The sequence below is a fragment of the Eumetopias jubatus genome, unplaced genomic scaffold, assembly GCF_037043125.1.
Source record: "Eumetopias jubatus isolate StellerSeaLion01/CBP00866 unplaced genomic scaffold, mEumJub1_p1.0 scaffold_12, whole genome shotgun sequence".
Lineage (NCBI taxonomy): Eukaryota > Metazoa > Chordata > Mammalia > Carnivora > Otariidae > Eumetopias > Eumetopias jubatus.
In genome coordinates, this window is record NW_028274818.1 from 84,030,822 (window position 1) to 84,050,375 (window position 19,554).

The 19,554-nt window shown below is 44.2% G+C and overlaps 1 protein-coding gene and 1 pseudogene across 2 annotated transcripts in view; one reads left to right on the forward strand and one right to left on the reverse strand.

Annotated features, from left to right (window-relative positions):
• Positions 1–19,554, forward strand: part of VPS35L (VPS35 endosomal protein sorting factor like) — a 115,023-nt gene that overhangs the window by 62,761 nt on the left and 32,708 nt on the right. For both annotated transcript variants that reach the window (XM_028091667.2, XM_028091668.1), the window contains 8 exons: positions 3,049–3,129; positions 5,788–5,850; positions 7,030–7,115; positions 8,725–8,805; positions 10,934–10,997; positions 13,345–13,443; positions 14,980–15,057; positions 15,841–15,955. In XM_028091667.2, coding sequence (XP_027947468.1) covers positions 3,049–3,129; positions 5,788–5,850; positions 7,030–7,115; positions 8,725–8,805; positions 10,934–10,997; positions 13,345–13,443; positions 14,980–15,057; positions 15,841–15,955 — 667 coding nt within the window. The remainder of the gene's footprint in view (positions 1–3,048; positions 3,130–5,787; positions 5,851–7,029; positions 7,116–8,724; positions 8,806–10,933; positions 10,998–13,344; positions 13,444–14,979; positions 15,058–15,840; positions 15,956–19,554) is intronic.
• LOC148162847 (Y-box-binding protein 1 pseudogene) lies at positions 17,354–18,934 on the reverse strand (annotated as a pseudogene).

The following is a 19,554-nucleotide window of genomic DNA, read 5'->3' on the forward strand; positions in this document are numbered from 1 at the left end:
GGTAATTGTCCTTAATTTATAAAAATCACATCCTTTATGTTACACTGTGGTAGAGCATGAATATGTGCATTTTTTTTTAAAGATTTTATTTTTATTTATTTGACAGAGAGAGAGACAGCCAGAGGGGGAACACAGCAGGGGGAGTGGGAGAGCGAGAAGCAGGCTTCCCGCGGAGCAGGGAGCCGGATGCAGGGGCTTGATCCCAGGACCCTGGGGTCATGACCTGAGCCGAAGGCAGATGCTTAAGGACTGAGCCACCCAGGCACCCCTGAATATGTACATTGTAACAAAAGTATTCCATACTCACGTGTAAATTGGGGAAATGCTCCCTTATACCAAGGGAAGCAGTTTTTTTCACCATCGGAAACCTTAAGATGCTTACTTGCTAAAGCGCATTGTGACTCTCCCTGGGGGGTCCATTCAGTACCATTTCCACATATTTGACTTGTGTGTAATTTTTTTTCTAAGCAGAGGCACTTCTTTTCCTGTGCCCATACTGGAATCTTAGTTTGGGAAATAACTGGGCTTGCCAAGTAACAGATTTTAGAAGCAGGCACACCTGGGTTCAAATCCTGTTGCCAGAATCCAAATTTTCATCAGCTTTTAAAAACCGAAGTATAGCATATATGCAGAAAAATGCATGTATTGTAAGTTTGCTACCTAATGAATCTTGAGGAAGTACATCCATGTGATCATGGTCCATAGAAGCAGGGAATAACTCCCCGAAGCCCCCTGAACTGTGCTCTCAGTCACAGTCCCCAACCGTTGGAAGTTGAAGGCAGCCACCATTCGGGCCTTTAAATTGGTTTTGGCCTTGTTTTAAGCATTATGTAAGTGCTGCTCTGTTGATTTTGTTTCTTTGGTCCAATTTTGGTTTTATGCTTTATTTTGGAAACTTCAGACATGATATTCCTTGAACTCATCACCCAGAAATGATCAACTCATGACAGATCTTGTTTCATTTAGATCTTTACCCCTTCTCTCCACCCCTGGGTTATTCTGAAGCAAATCTCAAACACCGTGTCTTCACCTGCCAGTTCTCAGCACATATATGTAAAATATAAGATTCCCTTTTCTGAAACCAAATCCTGACTATCTTAACTAAAAAAAAAAAATACTGCTTTTAATATCCTTAAAAATCAATGATCAGATGTCCCCAGTTGTCTTGCAATTTTTTTTAGTTTATTGTTCAGCTGGGATTAAAATAAAGCCTGTACATTGCCGTAGACTTCTTAGGGTTCTTTTAAACTGTAAATTCTCTCTCTTTCCCCCCCTTCTTCCCTTCCCTTCCCTCCCCCCCCATCTGTGATTTATTTGTTGAAGAAATTGGGATCTTTGTCCTGTAGAGTTTCCCAGTCTAGACCAGCTAGTTGCATCTGGTGATGGTGTTCTTTTGCTGTCAATATATCCTGCCAATCAGCAGTTAGTTCTAGAGACTTCATCAGCTTCAGATTAGAGTTTCTGGCACTGTGGGTGGTGGTTGGGCGCTTCTCCTGGGAAGCTCACAGTATCAGGCTGTCTCTCTATAACGTGGGCAGCCACCGAAGCTCGTTGCATCTCACTGTTTCTCAGGGGCTGCAAAATGGTGATACCTGGAATTACAATCAACTCTTCTCTGTTCATTAGCTGGGATACTTGTAGAAAGAGAAACTTTTCACGTCGGGTGTTTGGTTACCCTGAGGTACAGCTTGTGCAGAAAAGGCAGGGATGCTGCTGGTTTGTTTCCTTTCCCTTACTAGTTTTAGAATGAGGCTTGATTCCTCAGCATCCCCAAAGGTGACCAGTGAGTAGTAGTTGTTGGTGTCTTTAGGAGCACATGGATTTAAATATACTTGAATTACATCATTCTTACTGACGCTCATTTGTCCCTTCTTTGTCCAGTGGATGGCTTTTCAGGTTGGCTCCTGAGTCCTTCTGACATGTTCTCCGTAGTCTTTGATGCCTTCCTTGCTTTCTCTTATGAGATGTTGTAGGCTCCCTGGCATAGTTCTTCTTTTTTTTTTTAATTTTATTTTATTATGTTATGTTAATCAGCATCAGCTGTTTCTCCAAGGAGCTCTGGTTCCTTTCAGTGCCATTGTCAGTTTTTTTTTTTTTTTAAGCTGTGTGACCCTAGCTAAGTCATGTAACTTCTCTGAGCTCCACTTCCTCATCTCTAAAATGGGGGATAAACATGTCGGTGCCAGGGAGTTTAATGAGCATTAGGCAAGAGAGTAAACATAATGGCAACTATTTAGATAACAAATATCAAATACCAGGCGCCTTACCTGTGAGCTATGCAGCTTCAGAGAGACCTTGCCAGGAGGCTTCGTTCTTCCTGTTATAAGGACCAGGGGTCAGCATAGCTTTTCTGTGGTGAGCCAGACAGTAAATATTTGATGTGTTGTGGTCCATACGATCTCTGCCACAAGTATCCAACTCTATCATTGCAGCATGTGAGCAGCTACAGACAATATATGAGTGAGTACAGCTGTGTGTTCCAGTAAACTTGATGCACACTGAAATTTGAATCTCATATTTTTGTCATGAAATATTATTCTTCTGGTTTGAACGTAAAAATCATTTTTATCTCGTGGGCTGTATAAAAACAGGCCCAGGGCTGGATTTGGGCCGTGGTTGGTTGACCCCCTGATAGAGATGACAAAAGCCAAGGTGGGCATCGAGGTCACTCAGCTTGTAGGGGCTGAGTCCGCGCACTTCCCACAAGGCCGCACTGTGCCATCCGCCAGCGCCAGGGGAGCGGCCTGGGACAGGCAGGGACAGAGTGGCACGGCTGATTTTAACAGCACTCAGGGAAAGCAGCGGGGATAGTGTAACACCCCAGAACCTTTGAGAACAATGTTTTAGTCCTGACCTGGTGCAGAAGTAGTTACCTTCAGGGCTATGATATAGGTGGGAGTTCTCCCTTAATATTATTTCCAGCAGAAGATTTGAAACTGTTTCCTGGAAAGTATGTGGTATGTTCTGAAAATGTTAGTCCTTTCCCCCAGAAAAGTGGTCAGTGACTGCCTTTCAGTGTCTAACACAGGTTTATCCCCCCCCCCTTAGAAACGAGAGGTGAATACTGTTCTGGCTGATGTCATCAAGCACATGACTCCAGATCGTGCATTTGAAGACTCCTACCCTCAGGTAACAGCTTTGCTTTCCTGATTTCCACACTGTTAGGAATTGTACTCTGTTGAATCACATAGGCGTGTTGCATGGGTCAGGCTGTAAAGTCAGATAATCCTGGGTTCAAATCCTAGCTCTGCCATATCATCGCCATCTGCCCTTCACTCCACTACTTAACCTTGTTGTGCCTCAGTTTTCTCACTTGTAAAATGGGGCTAATAGTCCTACACTCAGAGTGGCTATGAGGATTGCATGAGATATGATATGAGATGCCCTGGCACAGTTGCTTGGCACCAGTAAGTAAGGGGCCTGTGTTTTCCAGTTAAACTATTATTTGGAAGTAGTTAAGCTTATTGGAAAATAGAAAGAATAGTTCAGAGAACTCCCATTATTATGATTATTTTTTAAAGATTTTATTTATTTATTTGACAGGGAGAGACAAGGAACACAAGTAGGGGGAGTGGGAGAGGGAGAAGCAGGCTTCCCGCGGAGCAGGGAGACCGATGCGGATCCCAGGACCCTGGGATCATGACCTGAGCCAAAGGCAGATGTTTAACTGACTGAGCCACCCAGGCGCCCCTGAACTCCCATTATTTTTTAGTCAGATTCACCAACTGTGAACATTTTCCATGTTTGCTTTATCATTATCATATGTACACATATGCACTATATGTGTGTAAATTTTTTTCTGGCTTCTTTGAGGAAGAAACAGTTGCATACATCATCTACTTTGCCTCTGAAGAATTCAATGAATATTTCCTAAGAACAAGGACATTCTCCATATAACCAGTTTGATTATCGACTCTAGAGAATTTAACATTAATACCTTATTGTCTCCTCCACAGTCCAATGTCCTTGATAGCAGATTTTTTCCTCCTCCAATACAGAATCCAGCGAAGGTTCATTTACTGTCAAGTAACTTTCAACCTAATTAAGATTTTATTTTTTATTTAATAACATGACGTTCTGGTGCTTATTGCAATCAATTTTTAGCTTCACTTAGTAGAAGAAAATTAATTACATGTTCTTGTAAGAAGGTTAGAATTCTAACATTTTGGTAAGAGTGTTTTCACCATTTGCTAATTAAAATAGTTCATCATTAGAATTTATTGAATAGGCACTGAATACCTGACATTTTTCTCGGGGTGATAGTCTTGCACAACAGGCTCTTGGTAAGCATCACTGAGTAAATGAACCGTGTAAAGGAGATGGGTCATACCCTTGTGGGTCGGCAAGATCTTGGGTGCATATGAAGACTGAGATGCATTAGAATTTTTGTTGAGGAATAGTTAGTAAGACCTTGACTCCTAGGGACCCATTTAATTGAAGAGTTTAACATAATTTTAATGCAGTCCGTTCCTAAGAGAGAGAGGAATAATTACATTATACAATTCTGTCATATCTAGAAGCAATTTATGAAAGGTACCCCAGGGGTCAGCCTGCATTCTGGATAGCCACCCATATGAGTTGTGAGCCCCTTGTCTTAAGCGATTTATTTTTTTTAATTTTTTTATTTTTTTAAAGATTTTATTTGACAGAGAGAGACACAGCGAGAGAGGGAACACAAGCAGGGGGAGTGGGAGAGGGAGAAGCAGGCTTCACGCGGAGCAGGGAGCCCGATGCGGGGCTGGATCCCAGGACCCTGTGATCATGACCTGAGCCCAAGGCAGACACTCAACGACTGAGCCACCCAGGAGCCCCGTCTTAAGCGATTTAAACAAATGATTTCAACAGCAGTGTTTTTAGTGTAAACAAAAGTACCTGTCAGTAAATTTTCTCTTCTGGACAGTAACCGGGGGCGGAGGTTTATATTTTCCTTAGGAAAAACACCTCTGTGGTTCTCCCTGTCAACAGGACTGTGTGTATCTCAGGGTGGTGGGGGGTAGACATCAGTACGTGAGTATCTGGAGCTGACCTTAGAGACTGTGCCATCATCCTTGGGTAATGATGTGGCCTTTGACTCCACCAGCAAACTCTGTTTATTGCTTCTCCACAGAAGTCGTCAAAAAACACAGGGCCATGATGGGCTGGAACAGGGGTGTGCCAAGTATGACCCATAGACCAAATGTAATGCAGCCCACCACCTGTTATTGTGAATAAAGTTATATTGGATCCAGCCATGCCCATTTGCTTACATGCTCTCTCTGGCTGCTTTTGAGCTGCAGTAGCCGTGCTGAGTAGTTGTAATGGCTCTGTGGCCCTTTGACGAAGCTGTTTGCCCCCCCTTGAATATTCATAGCTGACTTTATAATAGACAGCTTTCCAAGGAAAGGCACTACACTGCTGTAAGCACGTTACACGAACCATCCCGTTTAACCCTCACAGTGAGCCAGGTAGTGCTTTGCTTTCCATTTTACAGAGGAGGAAGATGAGGCTGGGAAGTGGCTTCCCCAAGACTACAGAGTAAAATGGGCAAACTCAGACTGAGACAGGGCCTAACCTTAACCCCCAGTAATCTCCCGTTCCCAAGTCACCCAGCTTTCCCTTATTGTAATTGTAATTTCAAATTATGAAAGAAGGTTGCCTTTTAGAAATATCCAACTTTTGGAATGCCTGGCTGGATCTCGGGGTTGTGAGTTTGAGCCCCGCGTTGGATGTAGAGATTACTTAGAAATAAAATCTTGAAAAAATATATCCAAGTTTTATTAATGATGTGTTTTCTGTTCGGTTTTGCAGCTTCATTCAATAATTAAGAAAGTGATTGCCCACTTCCACGATTTCTCCGTTCTTTTCTCAGTGGTAAGTAGCATTCCTTAATTACCTTTGGAAATTTGTGTCTCAGTCAGAGGTTCACTTAGTGTCTCGGTCATGTTTTCATGGTGTCCGAAGCCAAAAGAAATACTTAACAGTTCCCTTTAGAAAGTAGTTAGGTCTAAACAACTTCAGTATTTATGGCATAACAACTTAATCAGCGTTCGAAAAATGAGTACCCAGACGGAGAGAAAAATATTATCTTTCTTTCTTTCATGACTCGCTCATGGAATGTGTGCCCCTCTTGAACAGCACACAGCTTCTCAAACCTGGGAGTCAGACTGGGTGTTCTCTTCCACACTGATTTTCACAGGACACTTGCTTTTTATCACACATACAGTCTAACGTTGAAACTCTGGAGTACGTCGAACTAATTGTTGTCTCATTGTCTGACAGTTGAAATTTTTGTTATGTGTCCCTCACATTTTAAAATACCCCACGATGCCCCTTCACACTGGCTGCATTGCCCTGGGCAAGTACAAATCTAGAGGATTCTCTTCCCTGTCACGCCTCCCTCTTTGGGTTTCCATTCATGTACACTCACGGAACTGTTTGTTTCTTGTTTATTTTAAAAATAGAACCTCTTATTTTTTGGAGATTCTCCATACCCCAAGCACCGCGCTGGAACTTTGCATGCGTTGCCTCGTACCATTTTCACAACACCGCTAGGAAGTAGGAGCAGTTAGAATTCTCACTTTACAGTTGGGAAAACTGATGCTGGAGGAGGTGGAGTAACTTGAGTAAGGTGGCACAGTTTTGTTTGTTTGTTTTTTTTTTTTTTTAGGTGGCACAGTTAGTAAATGTAGAGTCAGGCTGTGGGGGCCACTCTGAACAACTGGCTCTCCTTTCTCTGATCAGTACAGTCGTAAAAAAGAAGCCCACCTTGTGTGTTGTTACCTGGAGAAGCCCATGGTCATCTGAAGCTTGCCCAGATGGTTCCCAAAATGTTCACTGGCCCCAGTCCTGACCCCTGGGGTGTGTCAGTGGTTTTAACCCTACGAGCTTTCACAAACCTGCTTTCAGGTGGGTCCTCCTCTGACCTGCCTCAGAGAGATGAATAGCTCTTTCTCTGCTCTGACCTTCAAAGAAAAAGTGACTCAACAGATCCCTTCAGCAACTTGTGTAAATTGCATGGAGAGTGTTTTGTTTTTTTTGTTTTGTTTTTAGGAAAAATTTTTGCCGTTTCTGGACATGTTTCAAAAAGAGAGTGTGCGGGTGGAGGTTTGCAAGTGCATCATGGAAGTTTTTATCAAGTAAGTGTAACACGGTGTCACCAGAAGCTTGGATTCCCGATGCCCCTGTGAAGCATATGGATAAGAATCACTCTGTGTCCTTGGAGGCCTAATGATCTGTATGCATTTAACATCTAAAATAACATGGAGAGGAAAAACACATTACAAGGAGCAGTCATGATAAAAGTTTGTAATTAGTGCCTAAGAAGACAAAGCCATAAGTAGTAGTTGGAGCCTGGCCATCACCTACATTGTATTCTGATGTGTTTTTGGAAGGAGCAATCTGTTAATGAACTACTTAGGGAGTAACATTTTAAAAGATAAAAATAAAGTCATACTTGTCAAGGTCACAGAGCTAGAAAGCTTTCCGTCTTCAATGCCTTAGATTTGTGATTGATTTTTTTTTTTTTTTAAAGGTTGGGGTTTCTTTCTTTTTTTTTTAAGATTTTATTTATTCATTTGAGACACAGAGATAAAGAGAGAGAGAAAGCATGAGCAGGGAGAGAGGCAGAGGGAGACGCAGGCTCCTCGCTGAGCCAGGAGCCCAATGTGGGGCTCGATCCCAGGACCCTGGGATCATGACCTGAGCCGAAGGCAGACGCTTAACCATCTGAGCCACCCAGGCGCCCCTTTGTGATTGATTTTTAAATTCAGTTGCTTTCCTTTTGACTAAATCTGTGTTTCCCCAAACAACCTACTGTTGGTGGTACAGGAAATAATTCTAGGTGGCACGTGGAGGAGAGATTTTGATTTTGATTTGGAAACTTGTATATTTAAAGTGTATTCAATATACAGCTAGTTTAATTGGTGTTTTCATGTATTTTTTTTAGGACAGAATTAAATTTAAAAAGTTAAAGTTGCTTTATTTTTTAAAGATTTTATTTATTTGACAGAGAAAGCACAAGTAGGAAGAGAAGCAGGCAGAGGGAGAAGCAGACTCCCCGCTTAGCAGGGAGCCCAATGGAGGACTCGATCTTAGGACCCTGAGATTAAGACCTGAGCTGAAGGCAGTGCTTAACTGACTGAGCCACCCAGGCGCCCCTAAAGTTGCTTTAAATATTAAATATATAGATATGGTAAAATAAAGTGTGTTAAGATGGAACTTAAATAACCCTGGTTTGGAAAATTGAGTTAGATGTTGCTTGAATAATGTTTTAAGCTTTCCTTGTGTTGTCTTCCTGAAATATTAATTCCATATGCTTGGAAACAAATATACTTCCTTTACTTACATAAAGATTTGTTATAAGACCTTGTCCTTCTGTATTATTTGAAAAGCCAAATTACAATTTTGCCTGGCACTTAACACAGTTGTAAATGGGTTGTGGACTGCTTTAGAAAGAAATGTAAAAAAATCAGGTCTGCCCATTGCCTGGCTTAGAAATGCAGCAGCTTTACCATGATTTGGTAGGATTTACCATGATTTTAGGAGAAGTTATAATATGTGTAGAAAAGCAAACTTGTTATTGAAGGAAGAATTAAGAGTAAAACCAGAACATTGCCCATTACATGTTCAATGCCAACTGGGTAATTTGCTATTTCTCAAATAGATGTGATAGAGGAGAAACTCAGCCCATGCCTTCATTGCTGTGAGTGGACATAACTTATACTGTTGTCTTTAAATGTCTTGTAGGCATCAGCAAGAGCCCACAAAGGACCCTGTGATTCTGAATGCCCTTTTGCACGTGTGCAAGACCATGCATGACTCTGTAAAGTAAGCCACGCTTCAGGCTGAAACATAACATGGATTGGGTCTTAATACCACATAAGAGTACATTGGGGAATTACTGCATTAAGCTGCCACTGTGGATACTATTATTTTATGGGGTCTATTAAAATTCTTGCTAATGAGGACATTCTAGTCTAGGAGAAGAGAGAGGCTGAGGGTAACCTTCCTGAGAAAATGAAATGGCAGGTCTTTTTTTTTTTAAAGATTGATTTGAGAGAGAGAGAAAGCAAGAGCGAGTCGGGGGGAGGGGCAGAGGGAGAGAATCTTCAAGCAGACTCCACGCTGAGCACAGAGCCTGATGTGGGGCTCGATCCCACAACCCTGAGATCGTGATCTGTGCTGAAACCAAGAGACACTCAATCGACTACACCACCAAGGCGTGCCGAGATGGCAGATGTTTTTACAAAGGGATATCTGTTGAGAGGAAAAGGCGTGAACTCAAACTCCACCTCTCCTGGAGATTTGAGAGCAGCAGATACAATAATAATGAGTTCACTCATCCAGTAACATAGTCTTTACATTTTTTCTCGTTATTAGCCAATTACTTGAAATTCAAATGAAATAGCTTTTCTTCCTTACATGAAGGGCTCTAGGTGTTTGGTAGACCTGAGGCTCAGTCCTGTGCGTTAGCCTTACCTCTGGATCAGAGGCCAAACTATCACTCCTTTGCTTTCTAGTTTTTTTCTGTTACATGTTTCCATTTGATTGTGTTTGAAGCAGTTCCTGCTCATTTGTGGCTGAAATTTTAGTCCCCACAGAATTTTTAAGCACAGCAGCTTGAGTCATTGGAAAATGTTACAAGAATGGAGAAAACGGTTTTAGAACTTAACCATCAGCAAGATGAATTGTATTTCTTTTTTTTTCTTCTGAATTTTGGAATCTTTATTTTCATGATCTTGTGTTGTCAGCCTCGTGAATAGTTACCAAAATCAAAATATCAAGACTTTTTCTAGTACATGGAACCAACCGATAGGCTTTTTAGTTGGACAAAAATAGAAATAAAGGCACAAAACACATCAGAAAGGCACTTGCCTTAGTAGGATACCGGGTTTTAGCTTCGGTAAAATAGAAAGTTTATTTCTCTCTTGCTAAAGGTGTGAGATCAGATGGGGTAGGGCCACTCTGCTGTAGAGCACCATCCAGGTTCCTTCTGTCTTGTTGTTCGGCCATTCCTCTGGGGTGTTGCCCTTGTCTTGCTGGGGGAAACTGGCTTACCTCTACCATGTCCATGTACAGCCTGCAGGCATTGGAGGATAGTGGTTTTCTTTCTGCGAGAAACTTGGGCAGCTCACCCTCACTTGTGCTCACATCCCATTGGCCAGAACTGTCCTATGGTCGTACCCAACTACAGAGGGGGCTGGGAAATGGAATCTCAAAGAATGAAAGGAACATTGCTTTGTTAGTGGATGGAATGCAGTCTTTGCCAGGGACATGGAAAGGACAAACCAACACACAAAACTTGTCTCCTGTTTTCTCTAGGCTCTTAAATTGTTAAAAAAAATAAATTTGGGGAACTATTAATAGGCCTTCACATGTGTAGTCGAAGCTTAAGGACGTGACATTGTCTTATTTATATTTGTATTAATACTACTATTAAATAAAGGCAATTGCGATCTATAATTTACTTTAAGATGCCTCCCCAAAATGAGCTGGATTGATGGATGGAGAGGGAAGCGGGTAGTTATGTGATAAAGCAAACATAGTAAAATGATAATGGTGGGATCCTGGTGGTGTGTATATGGGTGTTGTAAAATTCTTTCGACTTTGCTGCTTGTTTGAAATTTTCTATCCTGAAATGTTGAACAAAACTTCTCTGGAATACAAATATTTGCAGTTGGACCTTGCTGTCCAAATTCCAAGGGAAAGTTTCCTTCTCCTTTGCTATCAATAAATATGTCCTGAAAACATCATCTTTGAGAGAGATGAGAAACACACTTAAATTATGTTCATTTAGATGATACATTTTTATCAGAAGAGACACAGCCTGTCGGGAGTGTTTTAAATCTAGAAAATGCAAAGTGTTCTGACCTGTTAAATTGCTTACTTCTTACATATTCTTTAGAAACTTATATTTATTACCTCAATGTTAATTATGTACCATTATTGATTTTAGTGCACTCACTCTTGAGGATGAGAAAAGAATGCTGGCATATTTGATTAATGGATTTATAAAAATGGTAAGTATTGGGGAAGAAGTTTCAGGGTACTTGGAAATGTGATGTAATTGTTTGTCCTTAACTCTGGTGAAAGCAGTTAACATTATGTTCCCTGGTGCTTTTCATTTTTATTAAGATAAGAGGAAATTAGAAAACGTCTTACATTAGCCAGCACTCCCCTGGGGGCAAAGAGAGCCAAGACGAACTGGCTTAAGGAATAAAAAAATGTGTCCTCAGGACCTGCCGTCTGTGTGTGTCGGGCTCGGGGTTCCACTCGCTCGGTGTCCTCCCAGACAGGCTCATGCCCCTGAAGAGCTCCGGGTTCCCAGCAGGAAGGGCTCCAGCAGAAGTCCTGGGATTGAGTCTCCAGATGAACTTGGGTCACCTGAACGAATTGCTGCAGTGAGGGGGAAGAAACACACTGACTGGCCAGGCCTGGGGGACATATGTACACCTGCACAGCCCCAGTCACGTGGACCCTGGGAGTGGGGAGTAGGGGCTCTTTGAGGTACCCGATGAGCTGCTCATCAGGTGATGGTGAACCGATGCTGGGGGGAGGGGCAAAATTGGTGCATAACAACTCACCCCAAAACTTAGCTTTTTTTTTTCCTTTTAAGATTTTGTTTATTTGTCAGAGTGCGCACAAGCCGGGGGATGGGGTGGGGGGCGGAGGACAGAGGGAGAAGCAGATTCCCCGCTGAGCAGAGAGCCTGGAATCATGGGATCATGACCTGAGCTGAAGGCAGATGCTTAACTGACTGAGCCACCCAGGCACCCCAAAACTTAGCAGCTTTAACTAACAGTGTCTTATCAATTCTTAACAATCCTGGGGGTTGACTGTGGAGTCAGGCTGCTCCGTGTACCAGGATTGGGGCCACGGAGGATCCAGGACAGCCTCGCTCCCACTCCCGTGTCTGGGCTCTTGGTGCTGGCTGTTGGGGCCTCATTTCTCACCGGCGTGGCCTCTTTCTGCTGTTCTGCCATCATCCAGCTGTCTCAGCCGGGCTCTTTTATATGGTGCGGGCATGGACAGAAGCTGCAGGGCCTTCTAAGACCAAAATCCAGTAATCACACAGTGACTGGTGCCGCATCCTGCTACATTCTCTTGGTCAAAACAGTGACCGGGGCTGTGGCCTTGGAGGGGGGGGGAAGTAGACTCCACCCGCAGATGGGAAGAGTCCACAGGGACGCTGCAAAAGGCCAAGCAGAGTGGGAGGGGTTCTTGCAGCCTTCTTTGGGAACAACCCCACCATCCCTTCCTAGCCAGAACCACCTTTGCTTTCATTCTTCGTGCACAAAGCTAAAGTAACAACTGCTGCCAGTGTCCTGTTTTAATACAAGTGTCAAAACAAAACCTGACCAAGAGGAAAATAACTAGAGCACTTTGAAAAGGACCCTGAAAATGTGACTTGTTCCACAAAAGGGTCAGTGTCATCGTTCACCTGACTCTGTGGGTAAAACAATCCATTCTGATGCAAAATCAGAATTAACCCTTCAATTGTCGTGGGGGGAAATGCACCTTTTACCAGGTGACTCTCCTTGCCCTTGATTTATGTGCTGATCGGGTGGTATTTTATCCCTTTATGGCTCTGTCTGAGAGCCACCAAGTTAGAATGGAAAAGAATATGAGGAAATAAGATGTGAAACCTGATAGCTGTAATGGAAATCGCAATGTTAAGCCTCCTCTGGGCAAAAATGATTGCTGTAACAGTCAAATTTGTCCTCCTAACAAGCTGTTCATAAATTTGAAGAAATAGAAGAGGGGATTTTTATTGATGGAGAAACTTCCACCTATGGCTCCAGCAACCACCCGTAAGTTGCTGAGTTTGGACTCCCCATCAGGAAGCAGAAAGGTGTGGCTCTTATTAGGGAAATCCCTCTGACCAATGGCTCCCAATAACCAAATTTATGTTCTGTGAAAAGGCCACAGCTGACAAACAAAATTCCATTATTTCCTTTCCAGGGGTTTCCTTCTAACCTGGGAAATCCGATTTACATTCTGAGATTCTGTTCTGTTACCCTTTGGTCTTTTTATGTTCTACTCCAGTGCTCATGTCATAAAGAGGAGGTGGTAATAGTAATATCGCAGTTATATGCTGGGCAAAGTCACGTAAAGTCTAATTGGAGTAAATTCCAGTGTGTGTGTGTGTGTGTGTGTGTGTGTTTGTGCGCGCGTGCGTGCGCGTGCGTGCTTGTATGCATGCTTGCATACCTTGGGCATTTCCACCCATTCATATTGGTGGGATTTTTGGTGACTTGTCATCACAGACTTGCCCCACCCCTCGAAGCTCAGGGAAACTCTTCTCAATGGTGTGTGCTCAGAGGTCCCTAGAGATAACATTCTCAGCATCTTTTCCCTTGTTTCTAGGTTTCCTTTGGCCGTGATTTTGAACAACAGCTCAGTTTTTATGTTGAGGCTAGGTCCATGTTTTGCAACCTGGAACCTGTTCTTGTGCAGTTGATTCACGTAAGGATTTTCATTTATTCGTTTCTTTTCTCAATAAATATTTATTATCTATATGCCAAGCATGGAGTTTAATCTGGGAGTCTTGTGGCCCCGTAACACTCCTATTCTTTAGGGCATAAAAGGTGGTTTCTCAAAGGTTATTCAAATCTGCAATTTTGCTTAAGTCTTTGGACTTTTTTTTTTTAACCTCTTTTTCTCTGAAATGAGCATATTCTCATTCCTATACGCCAGCAGCAAAGTGGGTTGCACTGATGAGTCATAGAAATATTAACCTATGGCTCTAATGACTTAACCAGAGTCCCAGCATTGTTGGATCTTGGTAGCTTTTCATGGTGCCCCCAGGCCAAGAAAAAGAACAGTTCTGTTGATTAAGAAGTTGGACTCAAAGAACTTAAATATTTATGCCCTCACAACTGGATAACTCTTTCAAATAACAATCTATGTGAATTGAATGAAAAATAATATATTTTTATTCTTAAATAATTCTAATTACTAATAAGCATGTGTACCTGTTGAGCACTATACCACTTCTCAAACCTTAGCATCAGATTGGCCTCACTACCCTTGTTCCCTCTTCCATATTGATTTTTCTTTCCCCACATTGATTTTTGCATAGTACTTGTTTTTTATCAGAGCAGCTGCTGAAAACCCAGTTTACCAAGGTAGGGCATCGCTGTGAGGAGCAGGATGCAGTCCGGTGTTGAATCTGTGAGCTACCTCACGCCGGTGCTTTCCCCAGTGCTCAACAATTGAACATTGCTCTGTTTCCCAAAAAAACTGTGGTGCACCTATGAATTTGCTCCAACCCTCGAAGATGTCATGGTACATGGTTTGGGAACCATAGGTCCGAACTTTGCATATTTTTTGAAAGATTCTCCATGGCTTTGTTTCATGTAAATTCCCAAGGAGAGCAACCTTTTTATATATTTGTTTGCTGCTTAGCAGGTTAGGTGGCATTACTGAACTTAAGACCTAAAGGTAGAGAACTCCTCTGTAAGTTGGGGGGAGGTAACAGTGCCCACCTTGGTAGGGCCGTGGGGAGTAAGGGAGCTGATGAATGTACAGCTCTTAGAACAGCACCTGGATGCTGTGAATATGATGTGGTAGGTCTTGTTTCTGTTCTTACGCTTCATGTTAGTATTGCATAGGGGAATTGTATGGTGGCTCTCGGGTTTGGAGGTTTCTATTAGGATCTCTCAGATCTCAACCTTAGTGTGTGGGATTTCTGGAAATAAAGTGAACCCTGGCTATTCATTAAACCAGAAAATGGTCATTCACTATGCCGGCTGATAGGCATGACTAACTCTGTGAGTGCCTTTTGTTCTTACCCTGTTGGAGATGTTTGCTCAAGGCTGAGACTGAATCAGGCCTGATGACCCCTCAGGCATGTCAGGGTTTGGAGCTAACCAGTCTTGGCCCCGCATAGCTCGTTCTTATTGACTTGTATGCAGTTCATGTCCAGATCTCTATGGAAGACGTTAATCTGAGTCAGCCATCATTCCATAATTATTTCTATTTTTTTTTTAATTAATCCAGAGTGTAAACCGGTTGGCAATGGAAACAAGGAAAGTAATGAAAGGAAATCATTCCAGAAAGACAGCTGCCTTTGTCCGGGTATGTTCTAGAGATAAGCCTCCCAGACTTGGCACTCCAGTGAGTTGTTTGATTTGCAAGTTTCTAAGTTGCTCTTCCCAGAAAAAGACAAGTAAATGTGTCCTAGGGGTGGTTAAGTATCGATTTTCCAGATTAATTTTTCCTTGACTACCTATGAACAGACCACTTTTCTTGATATTTCAAAAGAAATGATCAAAGAAGTCTCCATTTGGATACGTGTTATGGGAGTGGGGTGTTGGGGTTAAGAGGCAGATTGCAGTTTTGTGCTGGCTGAATTCTCTCTGGCTTGTGCCTGTACCTGGAAGGTCTTTTTATCAAAGCAATCCATATCTGTGTTTTAAAAAAAATAGAATGGGACCAAAAAGAGGACAGTGAGAAATAAGCATACCGTCCCTGCCCTGACTTCATACCTCTTTTCTCAGAGCCAACCCGCTCAAAACCTTTTCGAGCAATTTCTTCTAATTACCACCATATTTTTAAGTAATTGGTTTAAAAGTCTGCTTCTTGGTCAATGGAAAGCATTAGCTATTTACTTCCTGCTATGACAGATGAAGATTTATTTTTCTCACCCCCTTATGCCCCTTATTTGCCTGGTCTCCTCCTCCCAGAGGCAGCTAGACTACGCTGCAGAGGTGAGAAAAGAAAATTGGGGCTCAGAATGAGGAGATTTCGTTATTTTCAGTGTTTTTTTCTTGAAAGTATGCGATGGATGAAAGCAGGAGGACCAGGCTGCAGCGAGGGTACTGCTTACGTCACCTGCCATGTTTCTTCCCTTCCTTCTAGGCCTGTGTTGCGTACTGCTTCATCACCATTCCCTCCTTGGTGGGCATCTTCACGCGCCTCAATCTCTACCTGCATTCTGGTCAGGTTGCCTTGGCCAACCAGTGCCTCTCCCAAGGTAAGCCCATTGTTTTCTCCTGGGAGCATTTCCTGGCTGCTTAGGGAAGCCGACTCAGAGGTAGGTAGGTAGGTAGGTAGGTAGGTAGGTAGGTAGGTAGGTAGGTGGGGTGTGTGTGTGTGTGTGTGTGTGTGTGTGTGTGTGTGTGTGTGAGAGATTCCTCTAAGTAGGAAAGAAAACTGATCGAGAAATGATGAGTTTTAAATCTATTTCTGTAGCGGGAAGCACACTGAACGTGCCCACATTTATAGCGTCAGACAGATGGCAGCCTGATGCTATTTTCCTGTAAGGCCTTCTGAAACCTGTCTCACACAGGCCAGGGCAGGCAGCTTGACACCCCCAGAGAGGTGTGCTTAGAGAATTTTACAAGTTAGGACTGCTTCATCGCAGCACATGGCTGTTTATTTATTTATTTATTTTTAAAGATTTTATTTATTTTTTCAACAGAGAGAGACACAGCAAGAGAGGGAACACAAGCAGGGGGAGTGGGAGAGGGAGAAGCAGGCTTCCCGCGGAGCAGGAGCCCGATGCGGGGCTCGATCCCAGGACCCTGGGATCATGACCTGAGCCGAAGGCAGACGCTTAACAGCTGAGCCACCCAGGTGCCCCATGGCTGTTTATTTTTTGCGTATGTTTGTTTGTTTGAAACCCCAGAGACCTACAAATAGATGCTAATAAGTATGGAAAGAATACTCTCTACAGCTTGCTGTTAGTGATAAAAATTCTGCTCAGGGCCCATTTCTGTACGAGTTAGAGGAGCCAGATGGTTTATTTGGGAGGCAACCCCCCCGAGAATGTCAGTCACGTGATGGGGGGCTGAGACAGGGAAGGGAAGGAAGCCAACGAAAGGTGCGCTATTGGGCAGGTTACCACTGTGGGCAGCTGAGGTACGTTCCCACTGGGGATCTCTGGGAGGGGGTGTCAGCCACCGAGGGGACGGCCTCGGTGCTGCCCCACCTGAGGGGCAGGGAAAGTGGGTTATTGACTTTTTTTTTTTAAGACCTTTATTAATGGGTGCTTGCCGTTTGTTGATTTTTTAAAAAAAAAATCAAGTTGTAAACTTTTATTACAAATTAAATATGAGGTTCTTAAAAATCTCAACTTGACCAGATATGAAACAATTTAAAAACCTTTAAAGGTGTATTGAGAAAAACCAGTTTTTTTTTTTTTTTAAACACGTTTGTCAATTACCAAAAAGAGACATCTTTAGGTAAAAAATAAAACCCCATGCTGCATAGATAATGCAGATAGTTCTTTTTATCTGGTCAGTGGGCAAAAAGCAAGCACTTAAGGTCTTCAGCTCCAGTCTTCTGTTCATTTCTTATTGCTGGAATTTCATCTTCATTTCTTCGCGGTGGATGACTAAACCGGATGATGGTAGAGGTGGTAAGCCGGCATTTACTCAGCCCTGCCCTGCTCAGCCTCGGGAGCGGACACATTCTCAGATGGTGGATCGGCTGCTTTTGTCTCTTTGCCATCTTGTGGTTTAGGGTTTTCTGGGCGTCTGCGTCGGTAAGTGAAGTTGCGGCAGTACCGACGTTGAGGTGGCTGCTGACCTTGGGTCTCATCTCCTTGATTTTCCTTATCTTCCTCATTGCCATCCAGAGGCTGTCTTTGGCGAGGAGGACCCCTGCGGAATCGCGGTCTATAACCCTGGTACATATTCTGTCTCACTGGTCTACCTTGCTCTCCTGCACCCTGGTTGTCAGCACCTTCCATCACCTTCCAGGGTTGGAATACGGTGGTCGACGCCCAGAGGGTTTCCGCATGTAGTAAGGTGGGAAGCGTCACCTGCGGTAGGGCCGGTGCTGTTGGGCCCAGCCTTCGGGAGCACTTTCCGATCCCTCGTTCTTTTCCGCACTCTCACTATTCTGGTAATTCTGTGGGAATTGCGTGGAGGACCCCAGTGACGTGGATAGCGTCTATACTGGTTACGTCTGCTGCGTATTTACTGCCTTGCACTGGAACTCCACCAGGGCCCTGTCACATTTGCTGCCTCCGCACCCTTTTCTCCTTCAGCCACGTCGGACTCTACAGTCTCTCCATCTCCTGCACTGCGAAGGTACTTCCTGGGGTTATCCTTCTTTATGGCAGTCTGGCACACAAATACATCTTCCGTGGTGTCATTCCTCTTGATGAAACCAGATCCGTTTCCTACATTGAACCATTTTACTGTTCCCAAAACCTTTGTTGCAATGATTTTTTTGTCCCTGCCGGCAGGCGCCGCCGATGTGAGGCTGCCTGGGCCGCCGCTGCCTGCGCCGCTGCCCGTGGTGCCTGGCTTGGTGTGGGCAGCGCTGAGGGCGGGGGGTGCGGGCGGCTGCTGGGTCTCGGCCTCACTGCTCACTGTTGCAGTGATGGTGACTGGGGCCGGCGGCGGCGGTGACACTGCTCAGGGCTCTCTGGGGTCCGCTCTCCGCTCCCACTACCGATCGAACTCGGGTTATTGACTCTATTCCATCTGTCGTTGACTGAGGGCTGTTTCTAGATCATCACCTCCCCGGCTCCCTCTCCTGCTCTGCACTTGAGCCAAGAGAAAGCCCTCAGGCAGGTGTTTGCTACAGGATGTGCTTGTCAGCTCCTGGGACGGTCTGTGTCAAGGGCTGGCGTGCAGAGCCTTGGCAGCAAGGTAGCCGTCCAGCAGAGATCCAGGCACCGTGGCTGGAGCGTTTGTGTGTGACGAGCCGTTTGCACATACTGTCTCATTTCATCCTCCCAACAGCCACGTGAGGCGGTCCTGTGGTTGGTGCCTCCTTTCCCAGGTGAGAACTGCGGCGGGGAGGGGCTCAGTAGCCAGCCCTCAGCCCCCGCTCTGTTGGACTCAAGGCCGGGCCCTTCACCGCTGTGATAGAGCATCTGCAGGGCACACAGTTGGTTTCTGTGGCACCGAACGAGGTGGGCCGATGGTTTCAGTGATGGTCTGCCTTCCACTCCCATCTCCCACCTGTCCTCACAGTTTATAACGCCAGGGTTGGCCATCCGCCACCGGCTGCCGTTGCCCTGGGTGGGTTCTTTGGGTTGGTTGGAGAGTGGTCCTTGGCATGGCAGTTCTGGCACATTGATCTGTATCTTCGCTCACCTGGGGCAGCTATGGGCACCGAGGCCTTCAAACGTGATTGCTACCCACGAGCCTTTTCAAAATCTGTTGAGTTTTGCTTTTGACACCTGGGGACTCCAGTAGCTTCCCACCAAATGTGGAATTACATCAAACACCTTGCCTATGAGTCTTCAGGCGATCTGGTGCCTGCCTGCCTTTTGTTCTCATCTCACGCCGTACTTAAACCACACTGGCTGGCTTCTTTTCTTTGAACATAGGAAGGTGTATTCTAATTCAGAGTCTTTGTACTTGCCATTCCCTCTTTCTAAAATGATCTTCCCCCGGCTGCTTGGTTTTGTTTTTGTTTTTGTTTTTAATTACTGAGCAGGCGATGAGAATCAAGCCTCCCCTGGTGAGGATAGCTTCTGCTGTCCAGTCTAGCTAGAAGCACCACTCTAGCTGAATGCACCTCCCCAGTCTATCATGCTCTGTACCATCCTCTCGTGATCATCATTATACTTCTGATCTGTGTGTTTTCTTACTGTATGTGTGTTGCTTATCC